The following is a 12,885-nucleotide window of genomic DNA, read 5'->3' on the forward strand; positions in this document are numbered from 1 at the left end:
TCATATTGGACCAGGGTCCCCCCCCCCCCCCCGTCCAGGGTGACCTCATCCTGACTAATTATATCTGCTGCAACAACCCTATTTCCAAATAAGGTCACATTCTGAGGACGGGGGTTAGGGCTCCAGCGTATCTTTTGAGGGAACATGATTCGATCCATGATTCGGGTGTTGGTCAAATTATCCTCCCAAAGTTTTAAGATGTCTTAAATATTCCGTTAGGCGAAAAGTCTCGGAGAGGATCCTGCAGAGAGTGAAGCGCGGCGGCACCGCGGGAGCGGGCAATTCCACCCCCGGGGAGAAGCCCCAGGCCCCGGGCAGGTGTTCAAACACCTGTACGCACACGGTCACGGCTGGATTCACAGTGGCCAAAAGGTGGAAACACCCAGAATGTCCACCAGCGGGCGAATGTTTAAACGTGGGGTCCATCCACACACTGGGGTGTTACTCAGCCGCCACGAGGAACAAGGCATCGACACCCACTGGCCTGTGGGCGCTCGGGGAGGGGACCAGACCTAAAAGGCCACAGAGCATGTGACCCCATGCACAAGCAGCGTCCAGACAGGCAAATCCAGACGGTTAAGTGGGTTAGTGGTTGCCACAGCTGGCGGAGGGCAGGTCTGGAACACCCCGCAGGGCCATCTTGGGGGCCACGTCTTCTAGCCCACCTCTGCCCTCCCCCCCAAAGAGTCACAAACCTAGAATTTAAATTCCACTTTTTTTTTTTTATTTAAAAAGTCCCGATTGAGCAAAGGCGGAGGCTGCCTTCACAAGGGTCCCTCAGCTGGATGAGGGAGGGTTGCTCAGTACCAGCCTCCCCAGAGCTGGGCTGCAGGAATCTAGGGGGACAGGCAGGGGGCCCCGCCCCAAGTGTAAGCTTGTCCCTGCTGCGTGCCTGTGAGGGGGCACTTGTGGGGAGCCCCTGCTGGGAGTCCCGATGTGTCGGCGGTGGGTTTTCCTCTCTCCTGTGTCCCGGGGCTCGGTCCTCAAGATGCGGTGCAGCAGGGACACCCCTCCCCACATGGGGTGTGCACGCTGCTGGGGGGCCCCCATGTCCTGGGCCGCGCGGCCCACGTGTGGTGTCCCCATGTCCCTGTAGTGTAATGTGCAGGGGGAGCAGGCCTTGCTGGGCCTCGGGGTTGTGGGTTCTAGACCGGCCTCATACAGCAGGTGGTTTTTCTGGGCTCGGGGTGCTGGGGAAGTTGAAAGCTAGAGGGATGCTGTAGAAATTTAATTTGAGGGGGGCTGGAGCCCCCAAGGTGCAGGATTAGGCATGGCCCCAAAGGGTGGACCCCCAATCCTCCTCCATGGGGTGGAGAAGGGGCCGCGACCGGAGCTTGGTCTTTTCTGGATCCATGGGGCGGCGGACACCCTCATAGGTGCTCACTGTGACAGAAGAGAGGAGGGGGACCCGTCATGGAGACCCTCGTCGTTTGCCAGCCCTGATGCCCATCCTGGGGAGTCACTACAGGCCAGCGACCAACTCCCGGCTCTTCCAAACAGAGGCCACGGTGGGGGTCTGGGGTCGATCGCACCTAATCCACCCAGCGAGCAGCTGTAGGAAGTTCTAGTCCCCGCCCCCCTCCTCCCTGCGTTGGATCTCACCGGTCAAGGGGGACGGGTATATCCACCTAGCTACCGGGTCTCCTCAGCGCCCCCCAGTGGTCGGGCCGCTGGCCCCTGCAACGAATAGGCCCCACCTGGTAGATCCCTTGTGGGCGGTGGCCTCGGAGTAAGAACCCACAGCCGGATCCCACCCGGAAGCGCCCACAGACTCCGGGAGCCACGTTGGAGAGTGAAATCCAGTCCTTTCCATGGGACCCGCCAAGGCAAGTCTAGCCCCAGGCAGCCCCCCAAGCCCAGCGCGGGCCGCCCCCCCTGGGCTGAGCAGAGCCCGGGGACTCGCCCCGCCACACACCTGGCGACCTGGGCCAGGATCTCCTTGATGCGGACGATTAGCTTCTCGTGCTGGGCGGGGTCGCGCTCGATGGCGCCGTGCAGCCGAGCCATGTAGAAGTCCAGGGTGCCGAGAGTGGGCGTCTCGCCCGTGCCTGGAGAGAAGGGGCCGGTCACGCGAGCCCAGCGCGGCAGGCCACGAAGGCGGGGATCCTCAGAAGCAGAGGTCAGAGAGCGGGGGTCTGCAAGGGCAGGGTCCCGGGGAGGGGGCCAAAGGCGCGGCGCGTCAGTGGGGTCGGGTGGGAGAACCAAGACGTCTAGACTCAGCAGAGTCAAGGTCGGCTGCGGGAATGGAAAGTGGTGAGCGCGAGGTCGTGGTGGGGGATACGGGGGCAAATGGGCGAGGAGGTGGCGGAGGTCAGCTCAGGCCGGAGCGTAGAAAGCCGGGGAGGAGCGGGTGGGGGGCAGGGCAGGCGGGCGCAGGGCTCTGGGAGGGGAGGGGTCATTCGCAGCCGGGAGTCGGACGGCAGGGGGCGGGGCTCCAGGCTCGCAGCAGCTGGGGGTGGAGCCAGCGGGGCGGGGCTCGGAGGATAAAGGGCGGGGCCGGGGCCGGGGCGGGGCCTCCGCACCCGGCACGGGCAGCGAGGCGAAGCTGGCGGTGAGCGCCTGGCGCACCGCCTGGAGCTGCTGCTGCAGCGCCAGCGTCCGCCGCTCCTCCAGCGCCAGCTCCTGCTCCAGGCGCTCGCGCGCGCTGCTCATGCTCTGCGTGTGCCTCTGCAGCACGGCGTTCTGCTCCTCGAAGGCCACGTTCATCTTGCGCAGGCGCCGCAGCTCTGCCTCCCGCGCTGCGGCGTGGGGGAGCCGGATCAGAGCCTTGGCGCGCCCTCCCTTCCCTCTGCCCGGCCTGTGCCCCAGCTGTGTCCCCCTGCCAGGCCGTCTGCCACTGCTCTGCCTCCAGCCCCACGCCCCAGCTCCGGGGGAGGGGGGTGCGGGTCGTGGGCACCTCGGCTTGGAGAGGTAGATCCCCCCGGCGGCCACCTCCCGCCTTTGCCCGCCCGCCCCCTCTCCCAGCACCCGCCTCCCCAAGAACCCCTGATCGGTGCTCACCTTTGTTTTGGTCCAAGAACTCTTCAGTGAAAATGGGGACGTCGAAGGTGGAGAAGCCATCACAGTCCCCACCCTGGGATGACAGGACAAGGTGACGATTTGGGGGGGAGGGCAGCCAAAACCCCTCTGGCGATCTGGGTCGAAGTCCTTTTAACAACATCCCCACGATGCGGCTCCCCCACCTCCGCTTGTGGCCTGGAGGAGGCCACTCGCTTCCTCCGGTGAGAGTTGGTTCTGGCTCACCCAGGCGTCTAAAGCCCTCCAGACCTTTCTCGCCCAGCCACTGTCCTTGGAGGAGGGGCACTTACCTTGTGTCCATTCAAGAGGGTATTCATGAGCCCAGAGCCCGAGTCTTCTAGTGAGGGAGGGAGGAGGGCAGGATCAGCCTGGCTGGTCTCTTCTGACCCCGCACATTGCTTGGCAAGTGCCGTTCCCCCTGCCTGGAATACCCTTCCCCCCACTAGTTAGCCCACTCATCCTGGGACAGGCTCCTGCCTAGGCTCCCCAGTGTCTGTGTGCCCCCATGTCCGCATCGGCGGACCCTGTTCACTCACAGCTGTCTGGTTAGGGGGGTCTCTCATCTTCATGGGGCTGTGAGTCCCATGGAGGGCGGGTCGGTCTGCCCGGGTCACCTGACTCAGAGCCCGGACCCAGCTGCCTGAGGGGCTGGGTCCCTTCCCACCTTTCTTGATTTTCTTTTCCTGAATCTTCTCTGTGCACATCTTGTAGGCTTCGGACTGCTGGTACGCGCGCAGCTCCTTCATGTACTGCTGCTTCTCCCGTTCGGCCTCATCCAGGTACCGCTGGAGGGGGCGGCGGAAGGCTCGGTCCGGCCCAGGGCCACACCCCCCCTCCATCACCGAGCTCACCATGCCCAACCTGCCCACAGCTCCCTACTGCCTGCCCTTCGAGGGGAAAGCCGGCTGCTCAGGGACCTCCCACCTCCCCAAACTCCTGCCTTTATAAGCCACTCCCTGCTGTCTGACCGCAGGCTCCCGTCTGTGGGCTGGAGGGCCCTCCTGCACCCATTCTGCTTGTCGGAATCTCACTTAGAGGGTGCAAACCAGTGGTGTTTTTTGTTCCCGTGATGTTGTTGCAATTTTCAGTTAAGTGTCAGAATTTGAAAACGGAACGTATCACATAAGACTCCAGCCCCCACCCCTTCTTTACACGCATCCAGGTTATTAACTTTACATCGCTTCTTGCCACCCTCCCCTCCTTGCTTCAGCATGCTGGGGGGAGAGCTCAAGGGTGGTCAGCTCTCAGGCAGAAGCAAGGGCCCTCCGCAGTCTGTCCTGTGGGGGATGCGGCTTCAGAAAAGTGTCCAGTGGGTCGGGGTTAAGGTCAGTGGTCCCGGGCCAGCCCTCCGCCGCCCCCCTCCGTCCCCACCTGCTTCTCTGCAGGCTGCAGCTTGCTCCACTCGGCACCCAGCATCTTGGTGATCTCGGGAAAGGGCAGATCCGGGTGGCGGGTGCGGATCTGCTCGCGCCGCTCGTTCAAGAAGCGCACGTAACCGGTGACCGGGGCCTTGGGCCCATTTGGTAGGATCTTCTTCCGCTTCTTGCCCTTGGGCCACCCGCGCTTCTTCACCGGCTGCAGAACCGCACCGCGCGTTGGGAGGGGTCTGGAGGGCTGGGGCAGGGCTAGAGGGCTGGGCGGGGCCTATCCAAGAGCGAGGGCCCGGAGGTACGGCCTGGTGAAGGGTCGGGAGGGGGGTGGGGGTTAGGGTCAGGGGGACGCCGACCACGAGTGAGGGATCGGAGGTCCTGGGCACGTGGCATCTGCAGCGGGGTTTGGCCCCGGGATGGGGCGGGCTTGTGGGTGTGGTCTCTGGGCTGGGCGTGGCTTCTGTACTGGAGCAAAGGCCCATAGGACAATGGGAAGGTGCCTCCCACAGGGCAGTGGGCGGAGCCGAGTTGAGCGATGGGCGGGGTCCGGACCTAGGAACCGAGGATACCCTTGGGGGCGTGGCATGGGGCGGGGTCTCAGCTCCCGGAGGAAAATCTGGGCTGTGGGCGGAGCCACAGCGAATTCAAATCTGGCTCAGGGTGGAGCTTCCAGGCCGTGGGCGAGACCCAGGGCCTCCCCCACCCCTGTGTAGGGACTCTCACCTCCTCCTCGTGGGACCCCTTCTCGCCGGCCCGGGGGCCCTCGCCGCGCTCTTGCTTGACAGCCACCACGAAGCCCCCATGCTGTCCCGGAGCCTTGCCCCCCGCCGGCCTGGATCCACGAGACGCGGGGGTCACCCCCACCCTCACCTCCACCCCCGACCGCGGAGCTGGCACTGAGGGGGCTTGAGTCCTGGGAGCAGGGGTCCAACGGGGTCATTAGTCGCGGGGCTGGGCAGGAACACAAGAGAGGAGACAAGGACCTCTGGAAGGGGCTGGGCCAGGGAGTGGCAGTGGTGGGGGAAGAGGCCGGCGGGGACCCAAGGGGGGAGGTCCTGCCCCGGGTGTGTGTTGAGGGGAGTCAAGACCCTGGGGGGCAGGGGTCGAGGAGTTCCGACAGGGCGGGCGGGGGCTGGGCTGCAGCCCCGAGTGGACTGGGGGAGGGGATGTCGCACTCACGCGGCGGCCGCGCCGGGCTGCTTGGAGCCGTGGGACATGGCCGCTCCCGGCCCCACCTGGAAGGCAGACGCGTGGGCCGAGTGAGGGGCGCCCGAGCCGCCGACAGTGGCCCGGCGGGGGAGCCCCCCGGAATGCCGGGCCCGGGGTGTTTGGAGGGGGCCGGATCCAGGGGCGGGGAGGCCCTCGAGGGCGGGCGCCCCGGGGATCCTTTGTTGGGCGATAGTCCCCCGGAAGGGCCGGGCCTACCGTCCTCCAGTCCGGGAGGGGCCTCTCCCCGATCCCAGGAGCCCCGCGCCCCCACCCCCTCGCAGGGCCCCGAGTTCCGCGGCTGTTTTCACCTCCAAAGAAACTTTCCCGGACCTCTCCGCAGCTGCGACGCTCCAACCAACCGCCCCGAGCCCGCCCCTGCCGCTCGCCCCGCCCCAGACATGCTAATACGGCCTCTTCGAGTTGTCGGATTGGGTGCAGTCTTTCCCTGGGGTGTGACCATGCAGATGAGGGTTGGCGCGCCGCTCTGCGATTGGCTGGGGTAGCCGCTGGGCCGCGTGGGAGGTAGAGAGGAAAGGCTGCGGGCGGGTGCGTCAAGTTCGGCTGCGCTCGGCCGCTCTCGGGGCCAATCAGGGCGCTCTGAGGCCTCGCCGGGCGGAGCCCCTTAAAGGGCTAGTAGGTGCGGCTCGGGTTCCTCCTCTCCCGGTGAAGGCGAGACTCCCCGCCCCTGCGGGATCCCGGGACCGGCTGGGCCAGATCGGGCCCCTCCCTAGTTGTCATGGAGACAGCGGCAGGTTGCTAGGGAAAGAGTTAAGGTCCTTCCAGGCAGCCCCCTGCCTCTGGACTAGGTGAGACCTGTTCTTAGTGTCTTGCAAACCTGGAGGGCAAGTTAGCTTTCCATTCACTGAACTTCGGTGCCTCCTCCAGCCCTGAGCCAGAAGGGGCTGCTCTCCCCACCTTCCGGGGACTCGGCTTTCCCTCTTGTGCAATGGGGACCTTGCACGATGTTTTGGACCAGGAGGCCGGGACCGGAAGGCTGCAAGAACCTCCTTAAGGTGGAGGGGCAGGAGGCTCTGCTCTGGGATTTTGGGGACCCCCGGGTGGTAGCGCGGTCTTATGGTCTGCCTGGGACTGCCCTGCTCCAGGATGACGGTTGGGGTGACTGGTTGTGCCCCACGTCCTGTTAGATCTCATACCCCATGCCCACATCACCTCCCTGCCCTCATCTCCCTCCTCCGTTCGCCTCCTTGATGCTCCTCCAACGCAGATGTGTCCGTTTCACTCATTCCCACCTCTGGGCCTTTGCACTGGTGTGCCCTTCCTCCACGTTATCTGCCTGACTCACTGCTTGATCTCCTTCAGGTCTTTGCTAAAATGTCACCTTCTCAATGAGATTTCCCCGGCACACCCTGTCTTATGTTCTCTCCACATGTTTGTTTCCTCTGATAGAGAACAACGACAAAATAAACATTTTAAATCTTTATTTATTTAAGTAATCTCCGCCCACAGGGCAGGGCTCGAATTCACCACCTGGTGATCAAGAGTCACACGCTCTACGATGGAGCCAGCCGGGAGCCCCTAAAGGACAAAAACTTACCTGAATGAATTTGAAGATCTAATTGGCTTTATTAAGGTCTTCGCTACCGGGGCAGCACCCCATCTAGCAAGCAGAGGGGAGCTCCAAAGAGTTGTACAAATGGAGGGTTTATATGGGAAGGAGGGCGGGGCAAGGAAGTTCTTAGCAAAAGAAAAGAAAAGATTGTCCCCTGCGAGGTCACTTTCCCTAAGCAGGGGGTCTTATTATGCAGATTATCTCATTCTTTGAGGTGGAGAGGGCCCTGGAGACCAATTACCCACTCGGTGCTTATGAGAAAGTTCCTGGCTGACCCTTTCAGACTTAACATTTCTGGGAGGCAGCTGAAACTGCTATTGGGTTAGGTATGAAGCCCCACGTTGGTGACTTGACCTAAGTGGATCTTTAGGGTCATGTGATTTTTAACACTTCCAACACCAATGCCCCTCTGGGCTGCCCGATACGTATTTGTGGAACACACAAAGGAGTGAACACAGTCAAGTTCCCATGCAATCCGGAAGTGCCATTCGTAGGGATCCGCCCAAGAGAATCGAAAACACACGTCCACACAGAACCGTGTACACGAGTGTTCGCAGCAGCGGAAAAGTAGAAACAAGCCAGATGCCCATCAACTGATGAATCGGTAGACAAAATGCGGTCCCTTCATCCAATAGAATACGAGTTGCCATAAAAAGGAATAAACTGCTGATTCACGCAAGGACAAGGGTGAACTTTGAAAACACGATGCTCGGTGAAAGGTGCCAGTCCCAAAAGACCACAAGTGTGTGGCTCCATTCACACGCAGTGTCCCTAAGGGGAAAATCCAGAGACAGGAAGTGAGTGATTGCCCGGGGAGGGGGAACGGGGGGAGACTGCTAATGGGCACGGAGTTTCCTCGCGGGTGATCAAAATGTTCTAAAATTAGACCGCGGTGCTGGCTGCATAGCTATAAATACACTAAAAACTACGGAACTGCACACTTTAAATGGATGCATTATATGGCATGTGAATTAAATCGCAATAAACCCGTTTTCCTAAGAGGCAGCCGAGGGGTGAGGAAGACGAGCGTGCCCCGGAACCCTGTCAGACCCGGATTCCATCCAGCCCCTGCTGCTGCTTGGTGGGGCCCCCTTGCTGCTCGCCGCTCGGGTAAAAACAATCCAGGTAAGAAAGTCCACGCTGGAAGTCCCGCCCTCCAAGCCCCGCCCCCTTGGCTTGATTGACAAGGCGTTGCCTAAGAAACTGTCTACCCACTCCCAAGGTACCACCTGGAGAGATCAGGGGGTCTCCTGGTACATAGAAAAGAAATGCAGTGTTTTGAGGTCAATTCTGAAAGCAATTTGCAGCACCCTGGCATCGAGGAAGACATCTCGTGGCATGGACATGTTCTAGAAAAATATAAAAGCGTCTTCAGACTGCAATGGATTCAGTTCATTTCATGCCATCCATACACACCCACACCCCCGAACAAGCGACGGAGACAATTAGCAGCATTTATCCTAATTGACTTTACATCCTTCATGCATTTATACAAGAGCAGATCCTTTCAGCCCCAAAATTATAAATCGGGTTTTGTTTTGTTTTTTAAGTAGCCTCCACACCCAACATGGGGCTTGAACTCACGACCCCCATCGCAGCTCCACTGAGGGAACCAGGCAGGCGCCCCCCCCCCCCCCGCTCTTTCTTAGCAACGTTAAGGTCCCTCAATTCCTAGCTCGCAGGAAAACAACCACAGCTGTCTAAAGTCATGAGTTTTGTGCTTTCGTTTCTTTGTGTTCATTTCTGCATTTCACTGGGAAATTTGCATCGTTGGAAGCCGAGGATAGAATCCCAATTGGCAGACCTGGAAATGTGAGATCCATTAAGGACGCTTCAGCTTCTTTGTTTTTGAAATTAATCTGATGATGTAAATGATGTGGAAATCCGCTCTGTTTGTACAAAGGTAAAGTCTGTGTGGTGAGGGCCGCCACAGCCCCCCACAATCCCCAGTGTCAGCTTGTTACACTTCTTACTAAAACTCTTCCTACACACACGCACACACAGACACACACACGCATGCACGCGCACACGCACACACAGTGATCGTTTTCTAGGGTTCCCACCAGCAAACTACCTGGGCCTTAAACAAACCAGGGCCTTAAACTACTGCTAACATATCACCTCACCTTTCTGGGGCCTGGAAGTCCAACGTCAAGGACTTGATGGGACCTGGTTCCCTCTCAGGCCCTGAGGGAGCCTATGCCAGGTCTCCCAGCTGGGGGGGGGGGAGTCACTGGCCACCCTTGGTGTCCCTGGCTTATCAGGCGCCACCCTGATCTCTCTGCTTTCAGCTTCACTTGGCTTCTCCCTGTGTGTCTGTGCCCGGAGTCCCCTCTTCAGGGGGTCAATACTGGACGATAGCAGTGTGACATTGTCTGAAAGCCAAATGGCTGTGACGACCCTACATCCACACCGGGCTCCAGGGTCCTGGGGAGCCAGGACTCCCACCCGTTAATTTGTGTCTGGGGGGGGGTGAGACACAATGCCAAGCACAACACACACACGTACACGTGTGTGTTTCTGTACAAACGCGAAGCCACATCTTGTTTCTAATGGTGGTGTGACCACGGTGCTGTGGCAGCCCTGGCCGCTGTCTGGGGCCCGTGGACTGCTTTTCCAGGGTATGTAGGAAGACACAGAAGAATCGAGAAGGTGGTTAGCGCTCTCTCAGGACATCCCAGCCCTCCTCCGGCTTTTTTTAGAGACAAATTTAACACGGGGCGGGGGAGGGGAGTGAAGGGTGAGGAAGGGCTGAGGACACACAGGTCACAGCTGCTCGAAAGAAGGGGTGTGGGGGCTGGGGTCTCAAACCTCTGAGGAGGGGGCACGCCACCCCTCCCCCTGTGCTGCTGCTGGACCCTCAGATGCTCAGGGCAGGGAGGTGGCCCTGAGCCATTCGTGTGTGACTTGAGCAATTTACAAACTCTCTGAGCCTCAGTCTGCGCCTCTGCGAAGTGGGATAACTGAGTCTACCCTCAGGAGGTCCTTGTACGGGTTTAAGGAGTTGGACTAATGTTTTCCTGCAGAACCAGGCCGCCCGGTCAGCGTTACTGACAGTTGTGGCTGGTTTTGTCCATGCAGCGTCAGACCCCTGCTGCAGAGAATTTTCTAGCACAGTGAGTGGTTGCCACCCAGGGTAAGCGAGCCCCCCAGGGGACACTGGGTGATGCCTAGAAACAGTTTTGGTTGTACCAACCTGGAGGGGGCGGGAGTCTGCTCCTGTGCTGCGACGCTCCGGACAGCCCCCCACCCAAAGCATGATCTGGTGCCCCCTATGGGCTACTGTCAGGCCCATTACAAAAAGGGATACCGAGGCGGGGGAGGGGGGGCTCGCCTGAGGCTGCCTGGCCCCCCAGAGCCACCCTGGGATGGAAGGAAGTTCCTGATGGCTTCTCTCCCCTTCGGGCCACCTCTCCCCTCCGCCTCGCCTCCCCCACCCCCACTCCCAGTGGGCTGGGTCTGAGGGAAGATCAAAGCAAACCCCTCTTCCCACTGGGGCCCCGGACATCCAATCTCCAGCTGGAGCTGGGGGGCAGCTGGGGCTGCTCGGGGGACATCAAAGCTGGATCTCTCCTGACCCCAAGTGTGTCTCTGCCCCATCCTGAGGGCAGGGCCTTCACCCTCCGTCCTCCCCCTTGCCAAGACCTTCTCTGATCTTCCCTGCAAATCTGACTCCTGCTCTTACTTGGGGGGGAGGGGCATGTGTGCCCTGCCCCGGTTTCCAACCCCTACAGCTGGGGCCGCTTCCTGTCTCCACCCTCCCACCTCCTCTCAGAACCCTGTGTGGCTCCCCATGGGCCTGGAGGTAAAGTCTAGACTCCACCTGCCATTCAGTCAGCCCGCCTTTGTGTGATTCCCGCAGCCCTGCACCTCTCTCCCCCTTCAGACCAAGGACGTCAGAATCTCTGGGGCTCCAGGGGCGCCCGGGGGACTCAGTCGGTTAAGCATCCGACTTCCGCTCAGGTCATGAGTTCGAGCCCCGTGTCGGGCTCTGTGCTGACAGCTCAGAGCCTGGAGCTGCTTCAGATTCTGTGTCTCCCTCTCTCTCTCTGACCGTCCCCTCTTCACACTGTCTCTCTCTCTTTCTCAGAAATAAATTAAACATTAAAAAAAAAGAATCTCTGGGGCGCCAGCATTGCTCAGCATGAGGCCAGACTCACTGAATGAAGGAGCCCACGAAAGCATGAATGAACAAACAAGGAGCGAATGACCCACTCAGAGGCAGCTCCCTGTCGGGTCGGCCTCCCTGTCTCCCCCCACTCCCAGTCCAGGCCAGGCAGTCCCGGCTGGCCCCCTTGGAGGAAAACCCGGACATTTGATGGTCCTTCACCCCCACCCCCAGCCCCTGCTGTCCGTGGAGCATCTGCTGCAAGGGCTGCCGGGAGCATCTCTGTGGGCTCCTGACCCAGCGGGAGGCTGGGAAGGGTGTCTTCAGGTGGGCCCTCCCGAGGCCAGTGAATAAAGAACACAAAGATGCCAGAGATCACGAGGAGCCCAGCTGGGATCCTGGAGCTGCGCTGTGCCCTCTGGCCAGGACTTCTGTCTGTTTCCCCGTAAGACACCGCAAGAGGCACAGCAAGATCCCCGAGGGAGGCTCGTAGTGGGGAGGCCGCGGGCTCAGTCCCTAGAGCAAGACACTCTTGATCGTGAGTTTGAGCCCCATGTTGGGTTGGCGGGAGAGATTACTTAAATAAATCAAAACTTAACAAATATTTGAAAAGCTCAGGCGAGTATTCTGAAAAGTCCTGTAAAGCTGAGGCAAGAATATCAAGTCATCTTTCCTCCACCCCCAACCCCGGCCCCAGAGAAACAGAAAGGGAGCGTGCGAGCCGCAGGAAGGAAAGAATTCAGATTCTTGTCTCTCCTTATCGGTTTATCTCCTCCAAGGCAGTGACCTCTTATCTCTGGGCTCCCTGCTAGGTTATCTCTTGAGTCCCCATTGCCCCATCCGAACCCATTTCTCAGGCTCCTTTTCCTAAAAACGTGGGTACTGCGGTGGGCAGTCTGCAGCAGTGTGGGGGTCTGGGTGGGGACCCCTTTGGCTGCCTGAGTCTTGGGCTTGTCAGTGGGTTCCGGCGGGGTCTGGTCTGTTTCCCAGTTTCTGTCTGCACTTCCGAATCTCTGCCGATGCGTGCCCACTGATCATTGGACAGATAATTTTTTTTTTAAGTTTTTTTTAAAATTTATTTTTGAGAGAGATAGAGAGACAGAACGCAGTGGTGAGGGAGGGGAAGCGGCAGAGAGAGAGGGAGACACAGAATCCGAAGCAGGCTCCAGGCTCTGAGCTGTCAGCACAGAGCACTCGGGGCTCGACCCACGAACTGTGAGAACCTGACCTGAGCTGAAGTCGGATGCTTAACCGGCTGAGCCACCAGGCCCCCCGTGGACAGATGTTTCTTGCGCTCCTATTATGTGCCGGGCATTACTGGAGATAACATAGTGCTCCCCCTGCCTTCGTGGGGATTCAGTGGAGTCCCAGCTACAGTGGGGGCGGGGTGTGGTGGTGATGGAGAGCAGGTGTCATGGTTATGATGCAGGGCAGCCCAGGGTACAGTATAATGACGGGTGGAAGGGGTGATGAGTCGACTTTCTGGGACTAAGAGCTAACCATGATATCACTTTTAAAAAATGTTTTATTTTAAGTAATCTCTACACCCAGTGTGGGACTGCACCTCATGACCCTGAGGTCAAGAGTCACATTCTCTACCAACTCAGCTA

At 59.8% G+C, this 12,885-nt stretch overlaps 1 protein-coding gene and 1 long non-coding RNA gene across 4 annotated transcripts; one reads left to right on the plus strand and one right to left on the minus strand.

Annotated features, from left to right (window-relative positions):
• Window positions 1-701: 701 nt before the first annotated feature.
• Window positions 702-5,967, minus strand: HMG20B (high mobility group 20B). Of its 2 annotated transcripts, none has more exons than XM_039247536.1 (10): window positions 5,906-5,967; window positions 5,568-5,623; window positions 5,112-5,220; window positions 4,390-4,593; window positions 3,683-3,803; window positions 3,309-3,355; window positions 3,001-3,073; window positions 2,523-2,738; window positions 1,916-2,048; window positions 702-1,383 (listed from the first exon to the last, which is right to left on the minus strand). In XM_039247536.1, exons 2-10 carry the CDS (start codon window positions 5,603-5,605, stop codon window positions 1,371-1,373), a joined length of 954 nt encoding a protein of 317 aa, XP_039103467.1. In that variant the 5' UTR covers window positions 5,606-5,623; window positions 5,906-5,967; the 3' UTR covers window positions 702-1,370. The 2 variants fall into 2 exon arrangements, with proteins under 2 accessions (XP_039103467.1, XP_039103468.1); XM_039247537.1 differs by lacking the exon at window positions 5,906-5,967 and adding an exon at window positions 5,814-5,883.
• A 495-nt stretch (window positions 5,968-6,462) lies between these two features.
• Window positions 6,463-8,549, plus strand: LOC120242056. 2 transcript variants are annotated; one of them, XR_005531009.1, is made up of 4 exons: window positions 6,463-7,188; window positions 7,803-7,964; window positions 8,168-8,292; window positions 8,368-8,549. It is a non-coding gene; the product is annotated as an uncharacterized LOC120242056 (long non-coding RNA). The 2 variants fall into 2 exon arrangements; XR_005531008.1 differs by having other exon boundaries at window positions 6,464-7,188; window positions 8,390-8,549.
• Window positions 8,550-12,885: the final 4,336 nt, after the last annotated feature.

The sequence above is a fragment of the Hyaena hyaena genome, unplaced genomic scaffold, assembly GCF_003009895.1.
Source record: "Hyaena hyaena isolate Hyena2069 unplaced genomic scaffold, ASM300989v1 scaffold_296, whole genome shotgun sequence".
Taxonomy (NCBI): Eukaryota; Metazoa; Chordata; class Mammalia; order Carnivora; family Hyaenidae; genus Hyaena; species Hyaena hyaena.